The sequence below is a fragment of the Sciurus vulgaris genome (assembly GCF_902686455.1).
Source record: "Sciurus vulgaris genome assembly, chromosome: 4".
In the NCBI taxonomy this organism is placed as follows: Eukaryota; Metazoa; Chordata; class Mammalia; order Rodentia; family Sciuridae; genus Sciurus; species Sciurus vulgaris.
In genome coordinates this window covers 25,005,688-25,027,616 of record NC_136464.1, presented here as the reverse complement: position 1 = coordinate 25,027,616, position 21,929 = coordinate 25,005,688, and the positions used below count along the sequence as shown (strand labels likewise).

Genomic DNA, 21,929 nt, shown 5'->3' with positions numbered 1-21,929 from the left:
TCAAAGAAAAATATGGAAGGCACATATTAGATTGTTAACGAAATTATACTACATGGAGGTGAGCGGTTATGGGGGTTAAAGGAAGGAGGAAGAGCCCAGTAAAGAAAAGAAATATACCTTTTACATTAATAAATTTATTTTAAATTATGCAGTGTGGCATTATGTATAAAGAAATTGAATTTTTAAAGGGAAAAGCATATTGGTAAGTATATCAAATTGATTGCTCCAATAATAAAATAATATACGTTGAAAGACATTTGCTAAAATTGAATCCCATCCTTCTTTAAATATCTATAAGAAAACTTTAGAAGGTGCTTCTATAAAGATATAAAGGGCAAATATTTTAAACGACAGACTTCTGTGGTTGGTCCTTTCCACCTTTAGTTTCTAGGCAAAATGTCACTTCCTCTGAGGAACCTTTCAGGGCTATTACTTCAAGTATGTCCCCATTCTTCCATTCTCTGTCACATTGCTGTATTTCCTCTAATAATAACCATGAGTTAAGAGAAGTCCACTAAAATGACATGAATCTCCTTAAGAATTTTCTCCTTATATCTTTTAGCTGTTGAACATTAGGCACACGGTAGTTTCATTGATTTAATGTTTTCTTCACTAACATTTTCCTTGTTAAGGGATTTTTTTGGTGGGAGGGGTACTGGGGGTTGAACCCAGGGGTGCTCTACTACTGATCTACACCCCAGGGCTTTTAATTTTGTTTTGAAACAGGGTCTTGCTAAGTTGCTGAGGTTGGCCTAGAACTGATGATCCTCCTGCCTCAGCCTCCTGGGTTACAGGCGTGTGCCACCAGGCCGAGCTTTCTTAAGAAATTTTTAAAGAAGTCTGTCCTTAAAAAAAAAAAAAAAAAAATCCTGTGGACCTGCAACTGAGAGTCAGGACTGCATAACTTCTGCTCTATGAGTTGATGTTGAGAGGAACTGACTGAAGCTGAAATTTCAGGCCCTGATTTTTCATACTTGCCAGAAGAAGGTGGTCCTGCTGGCTTCCCATTTCCCTGAAAGTGTTGTGTGCACAGTAGATTGCATTTTTATGAAGTCCTTTGAGTTCCCTTGCTGGAATGGCCTTGACATTGGCAGGACACAGTTTCAATTGCTGTCAAGGGCCAAAGGCCACTTTTCTTCCCCATGGTTAATGTGATAAAGCAGCCTGTGTGGCCAAACAGCTAAATTATCTCTTATCTTTCCTAGTGCTTTGTGTGAAACTGTGTAAGCCTGTGGGTTTTTTGTTTTTGCTTTTTCTCCCCCCCTCTTTTCTTTTTTGGCGGGTGGGGTCATCAGGAAAGCCTTTCCAGAATTGAAAGAATTTCTCCTTCTTTTTCTTTCTTGTGATCACAAAATAACTGTGTTACGCCTTTATAATTGAGCAGAATGGCAGCATAGGGAAGATGTACGTTTGCACCTAATCAGCGGGGTGGGATTTCTGTGTTGTGCTGCCATGATGATTGTCACAGACAGTTTCTGATTGATGGCATCTCCACCAGCCACCCTTCGATAAAAAACTCCATTTGTGGGGCTGGGGAGATGGCTCAGTTGGTAGAGTGCTTGCCTTGCAAGCCCAAGGCCCTGGGTTCGATCCCTGGGCACTGCAAAAAACAAACAAACAAAAACAAAACCCTATTCCTACACTTCTGTTTCCTCCAGGTCCTCATGAACATGGAAGACATAAAAATCCGTGAAATGCAGATTTTCGACTATAGGAAAAAAATTGCTGAATCGGAGACTAAGTTAAAACAGCAGCAGAACCTATATGAAGCTGTGAGGTCAGACCGGAACCTGTACAGCAAAAACCTGGTTGAAGCCCAGGTAAAGAACGCATTTAGATCTTTGTACTTTGACTCCTGCCCACCTGGGTTAAGAGAGGTTCTGGTGCCCTGTGGCAGGAGTTAAGACTAGATTAAGAAGCAATTCACCTGGAAAAGAAGGCTGATTTATACAGAACTGTCAGGGGGTTTGCAATGGAAATGATAGAGCTTCCTAGGATATGGAGATCATGGTCTTTCTTTTAATTATTGTATAGGATTCCCCTCCTCCTCTCTCTTATTTTAAAACTGCTAATGGCCACCGAGAGTCAGAGGGCAGTAGCACACTCTTGTCATTTAATCACAGTTTTGCTTTGAAATATTTTAGCTATAATGTTTTTTGTGCTTCCAGTTCCTTTAATAAAGAGAGAAATAAAGGGTGTGTGTGTGTGTGTTTGTGAGTGTGTGAGAGAGATATTCATTATGTATTCTTTGTAAATGTCTCATGATAATATTTTGAGTCATTGCTATGATCTACTTTGAGGTGGATGGACATTTAAGACACAAAGAGCGCATCATAATGGGTCAAGAGACCTTTGTTTTGAGAGAATGTCCCTTGGAGGCTCTTAATTTTTAAAATTTTTAAAAAATTTTATTTATTTATTTTTTAAATTTTTTGTCTTTTTTCTTTTTAGAAGTTATATATAGATTGGAGTATTACCTTGAGATACAGGTGCTGCGTTAAACATTTTTTTGTTTAGTTTTGTGTTTTTTCTTTGTCTTGAACTTCCATACAGATGGTAATGTCTATTTAATTCACTTTCTCCTTTTATTTATTTATGTTTTGGGGGGTTAGGATGAAATAACAGAAATGAAGAGAAAGTTAAAGATTATGACCCATCAGGTAGATCAACTGAAAGAAGAAATCTCTGCCAAAGAGTCCGTGCTTGTGAAGCTGAATCTGGAACAGCAGAGAATAGAAAAGGAGAAGGAAACACTGAAGGTACAGACCTGATGATAGACGCGATGGCCGCTGGTCCACTGACCCACAGGAGACCGTCTCCGCCTCACTGAAGGCAGCAAGGGGCGGGTGTGACAACCCAGGCTGCCGGTGGTCCTAGCTGCCAGTTTCCTCTACCTACCCACAAGAGGCATCGGGGGATGAGCCTGCGATCCCCTGGTCAGGGTTTGCAGTGGAAGAGGGGAAGGGAAGGGCACAGACGGAGGAGCAGCTGGCTGTCCTCATCCGTGGAAAGAGAAGATGCCCGGGTGCCTAATAAGTCCTTGAGCTCACAGATCCCACACCCCTTTGCATCTGCAGCCCTGGGCCAGCCCTGTGCTCTCGCCCAGCCCTGCCCAACTCCTCCGGGGCCCTTCTATAAGATGACAGCTTGTCTCTCTGCTCCAGGTTGTGTTTCTCCGTGTGCATGTAGTTTTCTGCCTGCAGTGTCATTAATTACCGGGTGTGAGTGTGAGGGCTCTGTCCTCGTCTGGTTTGCTCCCAGCCAGGTTCCTATTCCCTTTCCTCGTGGGTCTTAGAATTTTGCCACTGTCCCTCCAGGGCCCACCTGTCTCCCTAGATCTTACTAGGACACATTCTTCAAACCTACCAGTGTAGAACATTCTGTTTCTACTAACCTAATATAAGAACTCTTTCTGAGAAAATGTACCAAATAGTTACACCATTTCGAACCCTCTCACCAAACGTGTTTCACTGTGCACATCACTAATCCTGATGTCATTTCCTTTCCATTTTTGCATATATTAGCTTTCAAATATAGTTCTTATCTTAAAAATGTAAATCTAGCATTGAACAGATTTAATATCACATTTCCTTGATTCTAGGATGCCAGATAGAAATACACACTCTCAATCTGATAATGGGTGGGTTTTGGCAACCTAATGGTAGGTTTTCATGAAATAGAACTACTGCATTAAATTATAAAAAAAGACATGGTCATTGATATATTTACCTGAGACTTTCATTTCCCCAACTCCAACTTAATATAGAAAAAGAATAAAAAATTCTGCATTAAATTTAATTTGCATATAAAGAAATATATATTCTAAAACTTGAAACTCTCCTAAGTCTTTACTTTTATCCCCCGGTTTAAAAACAGTTTTATGGGAGCAATTTGTCCCCCCTGGAGCTTGCAGTGGGCTGGGGCTTATTTGTTGCTGAATGAATCAGAAGGATCTCATTATAAACCTTGCTTCACCAGGGGCCTCATGGAACACATTAGCGAGGCTTCCATGTAATCCATTTGGTGAATCATCTCTTTCTCTTGGAGGATGAGATTGATTCGCATCTCTGCTTCCCAAATGATGCTCTATTCAAAAGATTAACTACTACCTATAGCACAGTCCAGGGTGGAATTAATTGCCTTCTGTAAAATCCTGCTCTAGAATAAGTGATTCCTGTACAAAAGACCAATACTTTCAATTCTTTAGAGTTTGATGTGAGTTAATATTTGTTTCATTTATGCCCTCCACCAACAGGCTTCTATACACAGAGCGCCAAAGAAATATCATAATAAAATAAAATAAAGGGCAACAGGGTCCTGTTGTATGGCCGTGGACCAGCAGAGTTGGTAACTGGTAGACCTGAAGGGTGATTAAAAGGTTTCTGCTCTGGAGGGTGAGCTCCAGATGGGTTTCCCTGGTTGGGTTGGCTTTGGGTCACTGGTTATAGGCTTTGCCTTATTATGGAGCTGGATGCTTTTCCTCCCAGCATTTCCCATTAAGGCATGAATGGGGAACAGAGGAAGGATGCCCACCTGATTTATTATTTGAGGTTATCCAAGGGTGACTTGCAGTGGTGCTCCGACTGGATAATTTTGCCCTATCATTAAGCCTGTTTGACATTCTTTGAAAAATATGACAGCTCAAATGTTGAGTTTCAGCCTCTTGACTTTTTCAGCTTAAAAATTTGAATCACATTCTACACAGGTCTCTGGATTTCATGCATCTGAAGTTTGCAAACCACGGGTGGGGTGGGGTGGGGTGGGGGAACTGATTTTCTAGTAACTTTGCTCCATGAGACATTCATTTTTATTTTTATGAGGTCTACAAAGTATAATGTGTGTATAATCCCTGCTGGAGGGACCAGCCCTATCCTGATTGCTAGGCCATGAGATGCCTCTTGACAGGACAACCCAATTTTCTACTCCAAGCCAGTAGACAGACAATTGTCATAGTAGGTCACCCTCACCCTCATTCATCCTCCTGAAGTGAAAAGTTTTGCTCCTTCTGAAATTCTGTTTTCAGTTGCTGCTGGGTTCTTTGGACTTCTCAGGATTCCAGACATTGTCAAGATATCATGATTACAATGGGACGTCAATAGTTCTCTGTAGACGTTGCTGCATCGCTCCCCCCGCCCCCCTCCCCCCTCCAGTCTGGCTCAGTCTTGTTTCGTCAGCACCGAGGGGGCCATCTTGTTTGCAGTATCTGTCTTCTAGCCCTAATGGGTCCCTGATTCTGTCTTCTCACTTCCCAATCGTCCCACACGTCTATCTGACAGCACTTTGATTCTTGTTGAATAATTCAACAGCAAATTCTCTTGAGTCTAGAGCTCAGAACCACAGTAGGGCCTGACTTCAGGGCCCCACATCCTTTCACTTAGTGAACTCTATAACAAGACAGAAATGGGGAGCTGTTATCTGAGGCAGGGTGGTGGGGGAGAGAGAGACAATCTACTTCCTCCGTGGCCAGAAGGTTTCAGGTGGTCCATGTAGGAGTGGGTGAGGTTCTTGCAAGGGGGGCTCTTGAGATATGTTTTATGCCCCAAGCCAAATGAGATGGTATGTTGTCCATAAACACCTGCCACAGAATCGTACCATCCCAGGGGCAGTGACTGAGGCGGGTATCCCACCATCTCTTTACAACTTCCGGCCGCCGGTAACACTTTGATGGGTGCAGAAACCTCAGGTCCCTTCCAAGATGCTGCTAGATGTGCTTTTGGGTGCACAGCAGTCCTTCCCATCTTTCCTGCATGAGACAGCTCAGATTTATAACTGCTAAATGTATTAGGCCCAAGGTATTTTGTTGATGTTCACATTTGCTGCCAGCGTCTAATGCCACATCTTGTTTACAGCCCATAAATTTATGACATAAGGAGACCACTCGGAATTTTGATATATTATGAAAAAAGCACCCAGCAATGCCAAACGCACGAACGATTTTACATTCCAGACAGATACTTTTACACACTGTTGATTGCATTTTAATATAACAGGGGTTTCATTTTGTTCTGCTGATGGATTCTGATCAGCTCTTAGCACTTAGGAACAGAGAAGTGAGTGTTGCAGGTATGGAAAAATAAAAGTTTTATTAAAGGAAGCAGGAGCCAAACAGGTATTTTATTGCTGTCTCTGCTGTCACCTTAAATGATTACAAAAACAGGCTGGCTCTTCCCTGACTTTCCTATCAGGCAATCCCCGTCAGTGGTAAATACTAGACTAGATCTTTTCTCAATAAGCATTTCCTTTTGCTTATCCCTAGACCAAAACATATTTCATGAATGAACAAACAAAATGTCATAAAAGAAACCCCGTGGTTGCATTTAATTTGTCACACCACACATCACTTGCTGGGAGCTTGGTATCTTTTCCTGTCTGGGTAGGCTCAAGGGTGGTATGCATGACTCTTGGCGTTCATGTGTTAGAGGTAGACCTTGACCTGCGTTGGACTGGTTCACAGGCATGTGTAAGCATAGAGTTGTCTGTCATCGTGGTGACCTTTCTGGATGTGTGTTTGTGTGTGTGTGTGGGGGGTGGGGCAGGTTCCAATATTTACTTGAAGGAAAAAATTGTAAGTTTTTCACTGCCATCTGGCAACCTGCAAGCAATTGATGCATTGAAGACTTAATGTCATCTTGTCACCTCTCTTGTGAGCCCAGGCCTGGGGGCAAGCAAAGCTCTCCCTTCTCATTCGATTGGCCAGTGTTACCACTTGTCCTTCCCAGCTGGGCATGACACATTTTGGTTCCTCAGTGTGTGCTCTGTCCTGTGCATGGCATGCAAAGCTTTCCCAGTCCAGCCCAGCTGCTTCCCAGGCTCACCTCCTGCCAGTCCATACCTGGCACTCCACACCAGCTACAGGGGATGTGGCTTCATGATTTGCCTCCTTCGCTCCCACAGCCCGACTACTGGATGCCTCCCTCACCCCACGCACCTCTCCACTTGGGTGATGTCTGCCAACCGCCAGGGACCTGACTGGTTCTTCCCTCTATACTCCAGGCAGAAGTGGAAACTCCTTCCTGTGTTTTCTCATGTCCTCGTCACTCAGGATGATGGCATGCTCACCCTGTTGGCTCTGTTGATTATCTCCAGTGGGCGCTGGATCCTTGGTCTTATTCATCTTCCAACTTCATTGGAAACCATGGGGTGGCCACAGTAGAGGGAACACAGGCCTTGGCATCAGAAGCACCTGGTTGGAATCTCAGCTCTGCTCCTTACTAGCTGTGTGCACTTGGGCAAGTTATTTACTTTTTTGTCTTGGTGATTGTATTTGTAAAATGGAGATAAAAGTTTGCAAAATGTGCAGCATCGTGCCTGTGCCCTGGGTATTGTAGTCACACATACTTGTGGAATAGAAGTGGGTTGTCCTTCAATGAGAAGAATCTCTCTTTTATAGATTAACAGTCCATAGCACTTCTCCCCCATCATTCCTGTGATTTCCATACAAGCTCAAGGGCCACACTCAGGGGTGCGCTCTCTGAGAATGTGTCCCTGACCAACCCCGTTCAGGGATGACTTTTCTTTTGACCTCCTGTATATCCATTTATTGCATGATTAAAAAAAAAAAGATACTGAAAAATTATTGCCTGGGCTTATTAATATTTGCATAATGTTTGTCTATCTTATCCTCTCATCTGGGTTGGAAATATCTGAGGACCAAGATTCATATCTTTTTATACCTGGACAGCCCGTCTCTCTCACCAGGCTACTTCCATTAGACAGACACATAGCAGTAGTTCAGATGCTCTTTGGCTAATTTGATTTTCGCTTGCAATGAGCTTTTTCTTTGCAGTGAACATACTGGTGGGGTTAGGACCATTACAGGTACTAGTACAGGAAGCCTCCTCCCCTGTCCTCACCCCTGCATCCTCCTCTGCTCTATTCTTAGTGAATTCTCCTGGTGAGAGATGTAGTGCTGCTGAATACCAATGACGTTACATATACACAGACAAGCCAGAGGAACCCCTCAAGGGCACAACTCACAGAAAAACGTGGTCACCGTCATGGGCATTGCTGTTTCCTTGCATGTTTCCCTGCATGCATGTGTGTGTTTGTGTGTCGCAGACTTGTTGGGCTTGGGCGAGTGATCAGATGATGCTCAGTGAGACATCACTGAGTGAAGAAAGCGTAAGAAGCGTAACTCTGCATCTAAGCCCGGGCCCGGTAGTCCTGGTTTGTGCTGCTGCTGAAGGAAATTGGTTCATACCTTTTACTCTTTGTCAGGCCGAGCTGCAGAAGCTGAGACAACAAGCCCTGGAGACCAAACACTTCATTGAAAAGCAAGAGGCTGAGGAGAGAAAACTCCTGCGCATCATCGCCGAGGCCGACGGAGAACGCTTGAGGCAGAAGAAGGAGTTAGACCAGGTAGGACCTCCTCATCAGACTCTCATGAGCAGTCTCAGGCGCGCCATCCAAATTATTATGACTGCCCTGTCCTCTCTAAGCAATGTCAGCCCTATCAGGAGGTCAGCAGCAGAGGCCCATCTTGTGTTGATCAACGATGACATAATCACTGGTTTGGTGGGCTCGTATTTATGAGCACTTCTTAGGCATCAGTCACTCCTATGTAAGTACAATTAATAATTACTCAATTGGGGAGATAGAAACTCAATGCGGAGTTTGGGGGTTAGAAACTTAAATGATTTCAAGGACCTAGTGGAGAGAAGTTAGTCCCTACAAGACAGTAAGTAGTGGTGGAACTTGGAAAGACCATTTAAATGGAGACATCAGCTCAACTCACAATAGCTGAACTATGGAACCAACCTAGGTGTCCTTCAACAGATGGAATGGATAAAGAAAATGTGGCATACATATAAGCTGGAATATTACTCAGCTTTATAAAAGAATGAAATTATGACATTTGCTGGTAAATGGGTGGTGTTGGAGAATAACATGCCAAGCGAAATAAGCCAAACCCAGTAAAACACAGGCTGAATGTTTCCTCTGATATGCACATGCTAATTCACAATAGACTGGGCCGGGTGCACTAGGAAGAAAAGTTACTTTAGGTAGAGGGGAGTGAAGGGAGGGGAAGGGGTATGGGGGTAGGAAGGATAGTTGAGTGAAACAGACATTATTACCTCATGACTGATGTGATTGTACAACAGATACAATTAGAAAAATGAGAAATTATATTCCATTTATGTATGATTTGCCAACATGCATAAATGAACTCTACTGTCAGGTATAACTAATTAGAACAAATAAAAAAATAAAATTAAAAAAAAAAAAGCAAATGGGTTGGAGCTACTTGAGAGTCAGAGGCCAGGGGATTGCAACTTTCAGGCCAGCTTGGGCAACCAAGCAAGGCTGTCTCAAAATTCAAAATAAAAAGGGTTGGGAATATAGTCCAGTGGTAAAGTCTCCTGGGTTCAACCCCTAGTACCAAAATAAAACAAAACAAAACAAACAAAAAATAACAAATGGGTTGGATAAAATAAACCATCAAACAAAATGATCCACCCATGGACCAAGAATTTTTGGATCCTTGAGTTACTGCCATCATTACGGATTATTTTTTGCACGTGGTTTCTCTTTTCAAAGGGACCCCAAACTCTAGTGGGAGGACTCCAGTGTGGACGGTCCAGCAGGTGATTCCAGCGTCCAGCCCACACGGCTGGACCTGGGCATTTGCTAGATATTCGTGGGCTGAATGAAGGCAGTGGCCAGAATGAAAAGCCACTTGCCCATTCCCAGTGGCCATTCCCCTCCTTCCTAGGTCATCAGCGAGAGGGACATCCTGGGGTCTCAGCTTGTTCGGCGCAACGACGAGTTAGCTTTGCTCTACGAGAAGATCAAGATCCAGCAGTCGGTGATGAACAAAGGCGAAAGTCAGTACAACCAGAGGGTGGAGGACATGCGCATCCTCAAACTTGAGATCAAGAAGCTTCGCCGGGAGAAGGGCATTCTCGCCAGGAGCGTGGCTAACGTGGAGGAGCTCAGGTAAGGAGACCCCGGGCTGGGCCGTGGCGCTCTGTGGTGAGCTTCTGCAGTGACCTTGAGTTCATGATTGCTGGTCATTGAAAGTCTTTATCAAATTAATTGGATAAATGGATTCTGTATAATGAAATTATCAGCCAGGAAGGAGCACAACTTTTCCAACCACCTGACATTGTGCCCATGTTAGGTGATGAAAATGAACTTGTTTTCTTTCAGGGGGGTTTTGGCAAGTGCAGAAAGGTGCGCATGCCTGTAATCCCAGCAGCACGGGAGGCTGAGGCAGGAGGATCGCGAGTGCAAAGCCAGCCTCAGCAATTTAGCGAGGGCCTAAGCAACTCAAGCGAGACCCTGTCTCTAAAGGAAATATAAAAAAGGGCTGGGGTTGTGGCTTAATGGTAAAGTGCCCCTGGTACAAAAAAAAGTTATTTAAAAAATGATTCTGGATTTTTAAAAAGGACATTTCAAGTCAAATCACAAACACTAGCTACTTATGATTCAAAAAAATTTCTCCCCCAATGAACTCTTCTGAATTTCTTTAATAAGGTAGTGCGTAGGAGCGGGAGCAGCAGTATTTAAATTTCATCCGGGTAACTTGCAGGCTTTTTTCTTGGAATTATATATTGGATGAAAAGAGGTGGGTGGAAAATTTAATTCTATCACTATTTGAAAATCTGTTTCCTTAGAAGATGGTCAGATTTTCTGTCTCATTCTTGATTTATCTTCTGCAGCTTTACTTTAGCTTAGTGCATCTTTGTCTTTTTTTAAAATCTGGGGTTGCCTGAGATCTACTTTACCTTGGGGAAAACGCTGCTGTGTTTTATGTGTAACTGTAGTACTGGTCTTTTCCCAGTAGCTATCCATATTCCCCATGGGCTTGTAGACAAAGTCTCCTTGACCACTCTGGATAAGGACACAATTTGGATCTGCTTCTTAATTTAATTGAATTAGAGGATAGTTTTGATATTTAGACACAGGGAATATACTCAGGAATAGCAAGTCTGCCACAATCAGGGATGGATCAATACTTTTTTTTTTCCTTTTTAAGAATTGCTTGTATTTCAGATGAATTAGAGGATAGTTTTGATATTTAGACACAGGGAATATACTCAGGAATAGCAAGTCTGCCACAATCAGGGATGGATCAATACTTTTTTTTTTCCTTTTTAAGAATTGCTTGTATTTCAGATGATGCAAGTAGTACAAATTCTTTGTAGAAAATGTGGGAAGTGCAGAAAAGAAATATAAAGAAGGGTTTAAAAAATCACTCATACCTTTACTACCACTGACATTTCAGAGACAAACAGGTTCATTCCAAGTAGCTATTGAAAGATCTCCAGGACAATCTCTGAACTTGTCAACCATGAGTTCTTTTTATGACACCCGTAGAGGACCAACTTTTACCCATTTCTATTCAATATTGCTAGTTTGTGGGCAATGGATTTTATTTTTCTTCAATGAGAGGACAACTTGATACAGATTGGGAGCAAGCAGGCATGAATTCTAACCTCAGCCTCGCCAGAGACAAGCTGTGTGACCTTGGGCAAATCACTAAACTTCTCTGAGCTTTGGACTTGTAGTTACAATAAAATATGAAAAGAAATGTAATGTGCCTGGCACAGAGTCTGGTAGAAAGCAAGTCATCAAATATGGCAGCTAACATTTTTCCCTCCTCTTCCAATCACACCCTAGAGAATGGAAGTGTTAAATATATGCTTTTCATTGTAAGCTCCCTGTCTTGTGAACTTCATGAAGTTATTTCGAATGGTTTGTCTTGCTAATGAGGTGCAGTTGCATTATTGGTTTAAATGGAGCAATTAAGTGAGAGATGGCTTGGTATTGGTGATCTGCACACCCACAGCAGACAAGGACAGATATTAATGTCCTCATTGCTCTTGTCAATGCAAGTGCTTGCTGCTTCTCCACTTCTCAACCAAACTTCTGGTTGATAGGGTGACAGCTAGCTCACAGGATACCAAGGATGGCTGTAGCACAGCCTGTGAACTAGAGATTCCTGAAACTTTTGCAAGTTTGTCTGAGCCAGAGCTGGTGCCTGGGACTTTTTCAGTCACCTGGGTCCTGCAGTTGGGGAATGTCAGGTAAAAGATCCTCGCAACTCCTGACTCGGTGTCTCCTGGTCCTGGCTGCACAGGAATATGACCAGCAGGACTTTACACCCCGTGAAGTCTGACCCCTGCCTCAAGATGGACACAGAGAATCCCTCTGGGGATTGGGTTCAGGCAAAGGGCTGTTGTCAGAGCTCCCTGGGTGAGTCCCACACGCGACAGTCCTGGTGGCCCTGTGCCTCCGTAGCTCTGTCGGGGACTGTGTGCTCATTCACTATACTGTAACGACATTCAGATGCATTGAAAAGTGTACTGAAACTCTCGTCAATCACCTCAGCACCTCATTCATTCCACATCCTTCCAAATTCCACGAATATTCAGAATCAATATTCTAAAGCCCGGCACATTTTTGTTGTTGTTTAAAGCTAAGGCAATTCTTGAGCCCTGCAAGAACTGATGTCATTTACATCTTGACTAGATTTGAGAGGCCGGTCTCAGTGTTCACAGAAGTCTCCCGAATTCTGACTTTTTACATAAGCTGTCATATGTATGTATTAAAGAGATGATGTTCAGCTGGGTACAGTGGCACATGCCTGTGATACCAGAGACTCGGGAGGCTGAGGGAGAAAGATTGCAAATTTCGGACAAGTCTAGGTAACTCGGTGAGACTCTCATCAAGACCCTGCATCAAATAAAAAATGAAAAAAGACTAGGGGTGTAGTTGAGGGGAAGAGAGAGAGAGAGAGAGAGAGAGAGAGAGAAGGAGAGATGTCAAATGGGCAGAGAATTTCTTTGCAAAACAGAGTTTGTGTTTTTTTAGGCAGGAGTTTTTTCACACGCAAAGAGAATTCTTGAAGGAGAGGACCCGATGCCGAGCCCTGGAGGAGGAACTGGAGAACCCCATGAACGTGCACAGGTGGAGGAAGCTTGAGGTAACACTGGGCCGAGCGTTTCCCCCACCTGCCATCTTTGCTCCTACCCCGCTGAAGGCTTCTAACCAGAAACACAATTAAGAAGTGCCCTGTAATTTAATGCTCTGCAAATTGTCACCTAGAATGTAAGCCTGGCTGTAGTGCAAATTGGGTTGTTCCAGAACCAGATGCTTCATTTGAATTCATTTGAGTATTGTTTTAAAAGTCTGGAACGAAAACCTTTCTGCTGGAAAAAAGACCAGTGGAAGCTGTGAACTGGCTTCACCAATTGACATTTCTGTTTCTCATTTAGTGGTTGGTGGGCCTCCAGTTATCCTGCAACTGCCTGTCCATCTTGGACTGCTAATGGCTTTCAACTACATTGGCCACCAGCATCTTAATCATCTTTCCATTGGTCTCTGCGTACTTTTCTTTTTTTTTTTTCTTGCATAAAATATGGTTTTGTGAACTAGCTCTCTTTTCAAAGTTCTAGCATTATAATAGCCTAACCCTATCTTTTATGATCTGGGGATGTTGCCCAAGCCCTAGAGGTAAAAGATGGGCAATCAATTTCATCTGTTATTTTATGAGTTCCTAGTGGACATTACCACCAGCACTGCAAAGAGCTGTTAAAGATAAACTCCTCTTATTCAAGAAAAAGAGGGCCCTCTCCTAGTTGTTCCAAGCAGTAGGTGCCAAAAGGGGATTCCAGTAAATGAACAATGAGGGTGTTGAGAGAGATAAGTCTATGCTACAAGAAAGATCAGGGCAGGCTGGAAAATTAGCCAACTAGGTTTTTGTTTTTCGTTTTTATTTTTTCCTTTTAATGAAAAAAGCATTAAGGCTAATGCATTATAAATTGTTATGTAAACACAAGGCCTGAATTTTAATAACATCCAGTCCTGCCAAGAGAATGTGTGCCAAATCTAGTCTCAATATAGGGGTATCAGTTGGCATTGCTTGGTGCTTCTCAAAGTCGGAGTCGACAACATCTCTTTAATTTTCCTTTTTTGACCCTCATTTATTCCTCTTCAAAGGCCAAGTGTGGTGTCTCGTTTCCTAGCTCAGCCACCGTGTGGATCTGTCTGGGGAAGTGGAGCTGAGGAGTTTAAATCCATTTGCCATCACATTCGTTTATTCCGTGTGTTTTCAAGCAGAACTTCCAAGTTTCCAACTCTATGTCAATTTCTATTTTAAAAAATTAGAAAATGGAGACTCTGGGAGGCAGTTAAAAATATTTAGCTTGCTAGATTAATTCAAAACGTCAGAACGGTTGAAAGTGGAGCTTTGGCTGACAGACTGGAGGACAATTGATCGATTTGTAACCATAGGTCTTGTTCAAATTGTACACAGACACATCAGAGCCTTATGGGCTGAGAGCTCCATCCCGGAGTGAATTACCATGGCCGTGTTCCCCTGCCAGTTATCAGCAGAAGTCCCTGCCCTGTAGCCATCCACATCGGGGACTGTAATGAATCTTCTTGGTGACAGTGACCAAAGGGGAATGAATCCTAAAACTGAGTGAATAAAGGAACCCTGGCTCATTCCTATGGAATCTGGAGCTGGTAGGGACAACCTCTGAGCTTTTGGAGCTGGGCGTGTGGGCTCTGAAGTCAGCTCTGACCCTCACTGATCTTGGCAAACATCCCAACTTCTCTGAGCCCCAGTTGTGTCATCTGTAAGAAGGGAAGACGAATGCAGTCTTGTGTGGCTAAAATGAGATGTAGGAAACAGCCCAGTGTTGGCTGGTGGCAGAGAGTCAGGTCTCATACACAGTCACTGTCATTATTCTTATTATTCCTACTGGTGGAACCAACACATCCATTTCCCATATATTGGCTAACCAGAGCCTTAGATAAGACATTAGGAAAACTGTGGTCTGCTTTCTTTTTGGGGGGGTGGTGGGTGGACAGGTATTTATGGCTCTCCCGTCTGTTATGCTTTGTTTTGTTTTAATGCTCTTCATATTGATTCTGTGGCTTTGCAGGACATCTCAATTAAACGATAATTATTTTATGGAGGGACCTTGGTGCTTTGAAACTGAGGATCTCTCAGCTGGTTTTTGTTCTTCCCCTCGGACAGGCCAGTGACCCCAGTACCTTTGAGATGATACAGAAAATTCACACCCTGCAGAAGCGCCTCATCAGCAAGACCGAAGAGGTGGTTGAGAAAGAGCTGCTCCTTCAGGTAGGATTTGCTGTTTTCTGCATTCAGCAAACGGTTTCCCCAGAGCCGCCTTCTCCAAGACTCCGTCCTGAGGATGTGGTTCTGCAGGGCTGCACGCCCCGTGGTTAACTGTAGGTGGCAACAGCGACCCACACATAGAGAACAAATGCAGGCTGATTAATTGCTCTTTTATGCTGCGATCACTGATACTGCAAGAATTCTGGAAAATTAAGTTCAAGGCTAGACTCACTGCGGTCGGGTAATGTGAGCATTTTTTCCCCCTCGCTTCCCTACAGTTCTATTTGACAGATCCTTTTAAATACTTTACTTCATATCTTCCTATCATGTGAAATGCTGTGATTTTGAGTTTGAAAACAAGCCTTCCTGTGCCACACCCATGAGCCGTCCACGTGAAGGTCTGTGTGCGGGAGATGGAAAGCTGCCTTTGCAGACTCGATGTAGGACATCTTCCTGGAGCCATAGGCCTATGTCCTTGTAGAAAACACCTCTGGGACTTCTACCCCTCTCACCCTCGGCCCCGCCCTCTTCATCCTCATCCTGGCTTAGCCCCTGCCAGATACTGTGCTGGATGGGGGTGGCCTGCAGGTTCGTTTCCACAGTCCCCGGCGTGGGTATTCTCATCCTCAATTGATGGACTGAGAAGTCAGGGCCCAGGAGGTTGGCCGGGATAAGAAGGACAGCGCCCTGTCAGATGACCTGACTGGGAATCCTGCCTCTCCTGATTTGTAGCTATTCGAATTTAACTTGTTTGCACCCGAGGTTCTTAATCTGTATAATGGGATAATAGTGGAACTTGTGAAGAGGATATGTTGAAAGACATTAGCGTTCTGCTTAGCCCATAGTGTCTAAGAAATATGAAAACTATTCATAGTGTTTCTCATTCCCAAGCCTATCATCCAGTAGGCGTAGGGACCTCAAGACATTTTAAGCAGGATTTGCCCCCTGCTATTTTACATTTGATCTTGAAAGAGAGATTTTCCCATCCTCATGCTGAGAGACCACCAGGGACTTTTGTCTTCTCTTCCTGAATGGTTGAGAGGGCAGACTGTAAGTTGGGGAGGTGGCTTGGAGTCAGTCCCAATTCTTGATCGCTCCATGATTTGGGGGGAGTTACATATATCATCCAAATCTCAGTCTTCCCTTCTGCAAGGTGGAGATGATAACACCCATTTTCATTATGAGATGAAGATACTCGGGTCAGAGTTCACAACTTGGAGGTCTTGCTGTAGGGGGAAGCGAGGTGTGTGTGGAAACAGGGGGCTGGCTGTGCAGAGTCTGAGCCGTGGCTCCTCCAGGGCAGCCCCAAGGCACTGTCCAAAGGCCATGCCCTGGTAAGGGGCAGGGTTGAGATTCAACTGAGGCAGGCAGCTCCAGAGCCCACACTTCCTGCCACTATACTGTCCTGCCTCTTCTGTTGTTATCATCATTTAGAAGTTTTGAAAAGAATCACATTTCATGATTGGTCAAAACTCTTGTAAGTTTGTCTTATGTTTCACTGGGGCTTTATACAGCTTTATTATTTAGTTCCTTCTACATACTTTGGGTTTACTCTGTTCTTCTACCTTAAGGTTGACACCCGATTCATTAATGTTCAGTCTCCCCTCTCCTCTCCTCCTCCCTCCCTTCCTCCTTCTCCTCCCTCCCTTCCCTCCCCTCCTCCCTCCCCTGCCCTCTTCTCTCCTCCCTCCCTTCCTCCCTCCATTCCCTCCCCACTTCCCTCCCCTCCCCTGTCCACCTGTCTTTCTTTCCTGGAAGAGAACCCAGGCCCTTGTGCATGCTAGATAAGTGTTCTACCACTAAATCTCATTCCCAGTCCCTTTTTTAATGTAAACATTTGAGGCTATAAAATATCCTTTAAGTAATTTCTTTAGTTCCTTCCCATAGGTTTTGATAAATGGTGTTTTCATTTAATTCTAAACATTTTCTATTTTCAGAATTATTTCTCCTTTGAGAGTAAGTCTTAAAAAGTATCTGCAATTTCTTCTGCAATAATTAAAAACACATTTAAGAATCTCAATATGTTTGTGTTTCAGTTATGTTTTACGTATTCTCACTTTTTCCCTTGTGGTCTGTATTATGTGGATTCTTTGAAATTTTTTGAGACTTGTTTTGTGTACACTAAGTGGTTAGTTTTTATAACTGTTCCTAGAGTTTGAAAAAGTTATATACTCTAAGTGTTCAGGGTCAGGATTCTATATTTGTTTATTAGAACATACTTATTAATTTAGACTTTTCCCAATTTTTGGTCTGCCTAATGACTGAAAAAAAAGTTTGAGGATTTCTCTATTTCTCTTTGAAGTTCTGTCATTTTAAACTATAAGTACATTTTATATTAGGATCATAATAGTGAGTCAGGGTTTACAGATTTTATTTCTTCCTGGTGATTGTGCCTTTACTATTTTACCAGACTGCCCCTCTACCCCAGGATGGAATTTTTTCTTTTTCTTTTTAAATTTGTTCTAATTACTTATATATGACAGTAGAATACATGTCATGTGTAACTTCTCATTCATCTGGTTGTCCATGATGTAGAGTTACACAGGTAATATAATCATATATGCACATAGGGTAATAATGTCCAATTCATTCTACTATCATTCAACCTTTGGTTCTTTGGGATTGGCTTATTTCACTTAGCATACTATTCTCTAGTTCCATCCATTTGGCAAATGCCACAATTTCATTCTTCTTTAAGGTTGAGTAATATTCCATCATATATATACATATATATATGATATCTATATCTATATATATCTATATATATCACATTTTATTTATTCATTCATCTGTTGAAGGGCACCTAGGTTGGCTCCATAGTTTAGCTCTTGTGAATTGAGCTGCCATAAACATTGATGTGGCTGCATCACTGTGATATGCTGATCTTTATGTTCTTTGGGTATAAACCTACAGTGGGATGACTGGGTCAAATGGTGGTTCCATGGATTGAATTTGAGAGCATTATGTTAAGTGAAATAAGCCAAACTTAGAAAGTCAATGGGCTTATGTTTTCTTTCAAATTTGGAAGCTGAAGAGAGAGGGAGGGAGAGGAGGGGAGAGAGAGAGAGAGAGAGAGAGAGAGAGAGAGAGAGAGAGAGAGAGAGAGAGAGAGAGACAGAGACACGGATAGATATACAGTGATGGTGGGGAGAGGTGTAATCTCACAAAAACAGAAGGGAGACAGGTAGAGAAGAGGAAGAGGATGGGGGAGGGACAGGGGAGGTATTGGGGACTCAAACTGATTAAATTATATTGTTTTGTTGTGTGCATGTACAAACATGTAACAACAAATCCTGCTACTACATATAATTATAATGCACCAGCAAAAAAAATTTAAAAAGAGCCCTCCTAATAAAAATTAACTTAATAATTAATCTGGTATCTGTATAGCTCTTCCAGTTGGATTAAAAAAAAAAAAAACGTGCTATACTTTTACGATTTTGGTGTCCTTATATTTTAGGCAAATCTCTTGTAATAAAAAGAAATCCCATGAGGCTCTCTTTGTCTTTTTACTGGTGTGGTCAGTCCACTGATGTTTGTTGAGAATGCTGGATGTTTTCCTATCTTCTTATTCTGTTCTATTTACCCTGATTTTTTCAGTGGATCCTCTGTTCTTGCTTTTTATTGGACTCCGTTCTCCTTCCCTCCTCCCCTGGCTCTAGGCCCCTCCAGCTCCCCATGCTGCCCGTGCCTTAGTCCTCTTTGTTTCCTTTTCCGGAGTCGCCACCACTCAATGCAATTCTCTTTTTCTGGGATTCCATTAAATACACTCTCCTACTTCTGTCTCTGGCTCTCTCATGGATTCACTTCAAAATTTAACATGCACAGTTGACATCAACCTTAAACACATCTGAAACTGATCAGTATCTTTACCCTTCTTACAAAGAACACAAGGTCTTGCAGTGTTTTAGTGCCAGTTACCCTGGTGTTCCCAACGATGGTCATTGTCTTGAGTATTTTATGGAATTGGTGTAGTCAGACTCAGCAAGATGTTCCTTGGTTCTTTGTTCTTCTCTTTCTTTCTGAAGTACATCCTTTCATGCTTCCTTTCCATGGTGGTTGCCACTCTCCTTAGCTTGTCTGAAAATGTTTTTATTTTTGCCTATTTGTAAAAAGACTACCTGGGAATCCTATTTTCTATTTGAACCTTGGATATATTGGTCCTTCCTGTCTTAGTTTCTGGTGATCTATTGAGGAGTTGGCTGTACATCTAATTATTATTGCTGCTTTTTTAGGAAACTAGCCTTTTCTTCCATTTGATTATTTGATCTTTTTGCCTTCGGTGTTTTTGAGTTCCAGCATAATGCATGCTTGTATGAACTTAACGTCACTTACTAAGCTCAGAACTCGCCTGGTTTCCTGAGTCTGAGGACTCCTCTGTCTTCCATAGTCTCCCATTTATCCTCTTTGTTCATCCCTCTGGAGCCCTTTTTAGATATGTGTTGGCTTTTCTTATTTTTTCTTTCTTTTCCTCCTGACCTCATAGTTTGATAGTTTCCTTCTCTTTTCTTTGTGTCACATTTTCTTAGCTTTATCGTCTTGTCCTTCAATTCTTTCTTAAAGTGTACTTATCTGCTAACGGTCACTGAGATTTTATTTCCAATGATTTTATTTTTATTTTCTAGGGATTCTTTTTCACATGTGTCTGATTTTTTGGATACTATGCTGATCTTTCCTCATGCTTTTATTCCTTCCTTTATGTCTTCACTTAATTTAAAATATACTGTATAGGATTTATCTGAGTATTTTATTATTTGAAGTTCTTGAGATTTTTTTTTTCTGTTGTTAGCCTGTGACTGCTGACTTCATTTGTGGTGGATTTTGTGTGTGTGTGTGTATGTATGTGTGTGTATGTGTGTGTGTATGTATGTTTGTGTATGTGTGTGTGTGTGTATATGAGATTTTGGATCGTGAGCTCATTTTAAGAAAGGCTTTGTTGCTGGGCATGGTGATACATACCTGTAATCTCAGTGACTTGGGAGACTGAGGCAGGAGGATTGTGAATTCAAAGCTAGTCTCACCAACTTAGGGGGGTTCTAAGCAACTTAGTGAGTCCCTGTCTCAAAATAAAAAAAAATAAAAAGAGCTGGGGATGTGGCTCAGGGGTTAAGTGCACCTGGGTTCAATCCCTGTAACCAAGAAAAAAGAAAAGAGGGGGAACAATGGAAGCATACCTGGGGTGTACCTCCTGGTGGCCTCCCCTCTCTGTTGTTCCTCCATTTATTCCATATCTCTTCTGAATCCCCAGGATTAAGATTTTTTTTTTTTTTTTTTTTTTTTTTTTTTTGTGGTACTGGAGATTGAACCCAGGGATGCTCTACCACTGAGCTACATCCCCAGCCCTTTAAATTTTATTTTGAGACAGGGACTCTCTAAGTTGCTGAGTCTGGTTTTGAACCGGCGATCCTCCTACTTCAGCCTCCCAAGTCTCTGGTATTCCAGGCGTGTGCCACCATGCCTGACTTACTATTACTTCTTCCTTTTTAAGCATCTGCAGGAGGAGGCAGGCTTGTGCCTTGAGTAACTGCTATTCATTACCCGGGTATCATGACGTCATCATTGTCACCATCCATTACCCGGGTATCATGACGTCATCATTGTCACCATCATCACCATCAGCGCCGCATTCCAAATGACAGAGATAAGGCAAGACAGCCTCAGAGTAGGAAGCTGTAAGCTCCTGCTGGAAGCGCTTAGAAACACAAGGAACACCCAGAGCAGCTGGAATGTGTTTTTTCCAAGCACTTAAATACACTCACCCTCAGGGCCAAGCTACAAACAAGAAAGAGTCAAGTGAAACTTGCTTATCATCCCAATCCAAAATGGCCACTCCTGGGGACTTCAGGGTCTGAGGCAGAAGGGATTGTGAAGGGGACTTCAGCGTGGGGGGCTAGGGTCCCATGTCTAACCAAAGGTGGGCTTATGCCATCAAATCCTTCAGTTTTCAAGAATAGCTGGAAATGTGGTTTTTCATGTTCATACATTGAGTTTTACCTAGCGGCCACCTTGTGCTTGCCTTGTAAGCACAAGGCCCTGGGTTCGATCCCCAGCACCCCCCCCCCCCAAAACAAAACAAAACAAAACAAAACAAAAAAAAACATGGAATGAGCTTTCTAGAAACAAGTCTGTCAATGACCCTTGGCCCACAGGTGGGTCATTTGCCACCTCTAGCTTCAAGGCCTGGGGAGAAGGAGATGTAAAGAAAGAGCGGCCAAGCCATCAGCTTTACTTATTTCGATTTCTTTGATCTAGTTCTCTGTTGTGGTTCCTTGATGGAAGTGCAGAGCCTGAGAATCAAAAGGGAAAGTGTCGATGGGAGGGGAGAAGGAGCAGGCTGCAGGCTGTGTGGCCCCGGGGCAGTCCGAGGTGAGCCAGCCAGGTGGGGGGTGGGCTTCACGGAAGATGCACCTTCTCAAGACGTCTTTCTCCTTGCTGTTAATAACTCTTAGTTTTATTTTATGCACTTTCCTAAAGCTGAAAAGCACGTCCCCGAATTGTCAAAAAGACCAAGGGTGGTCCCCTGCCTCTGATGCAGGCACAGCAGAAGCGCCCTGAATGTGCGTCTCCTCACCTGTGTGCCCAGCACCTAGGATTCAGGGGTGAATGAACCAGGCTTGGTCCTGGCCTTGAAGCAGGGGCTGCTGGTGAGCATGCAGTGGATACCGGCATACCTGGTGGTGGTGTATGTGTGAAATGCCGGGTGATTGATCTTAGGAAAGGAAACAAACCTGACCTCCTAGCACGTTGGTGCTGGGCTATCTCACCCTGAGCCATCGTTGTACAGATGATAACCCTGAGGGCCCTCCCCTTCAGTGAAGAAGTGGTGACATAAGACGGC

At 43.1% G+C, this 21,929-nt stretch overlaps 1 protein-coding gene across 1 annotated transcript in view; it reads left to right on the top strand.

Moving 5' to 3' along the window:
• The window catches only part of CFAP58 (cilia and flagella associated protein 58), a 92,883-nt gene that overhangs the window by 32,461 nt on the left and 38,493 nt on the right, over window positions 1-21,929 (top strand). The window contains exons 10-15 of the mRNA XM_079137807.1: window positions 1,659-1,820; window positions 2,613-2,759; window positions 8,218-8,358; window positions 9,713-9,936; window positions 12,817-12,928; window positions 14,990-15,094. Of these exons, the coding sequence (XP_078993933.1) occupies window positions 1,659-1,820; window positions 2,613-2,759; window positions 8,218-8,358; window positions 9,713-9,936; window positions 12,817-12,928; window positions 14,990-15,094 (891 nt within the window). The remainder of the gene's footprint in view (window positions 1-1,658; window positions 1,821-2,612; window positions 2,760-8,217; window positions 8,359-9,712; window positions 9,937-12,816; window positions 12,929-14,989; window positions 15,095-21,929) is intronic.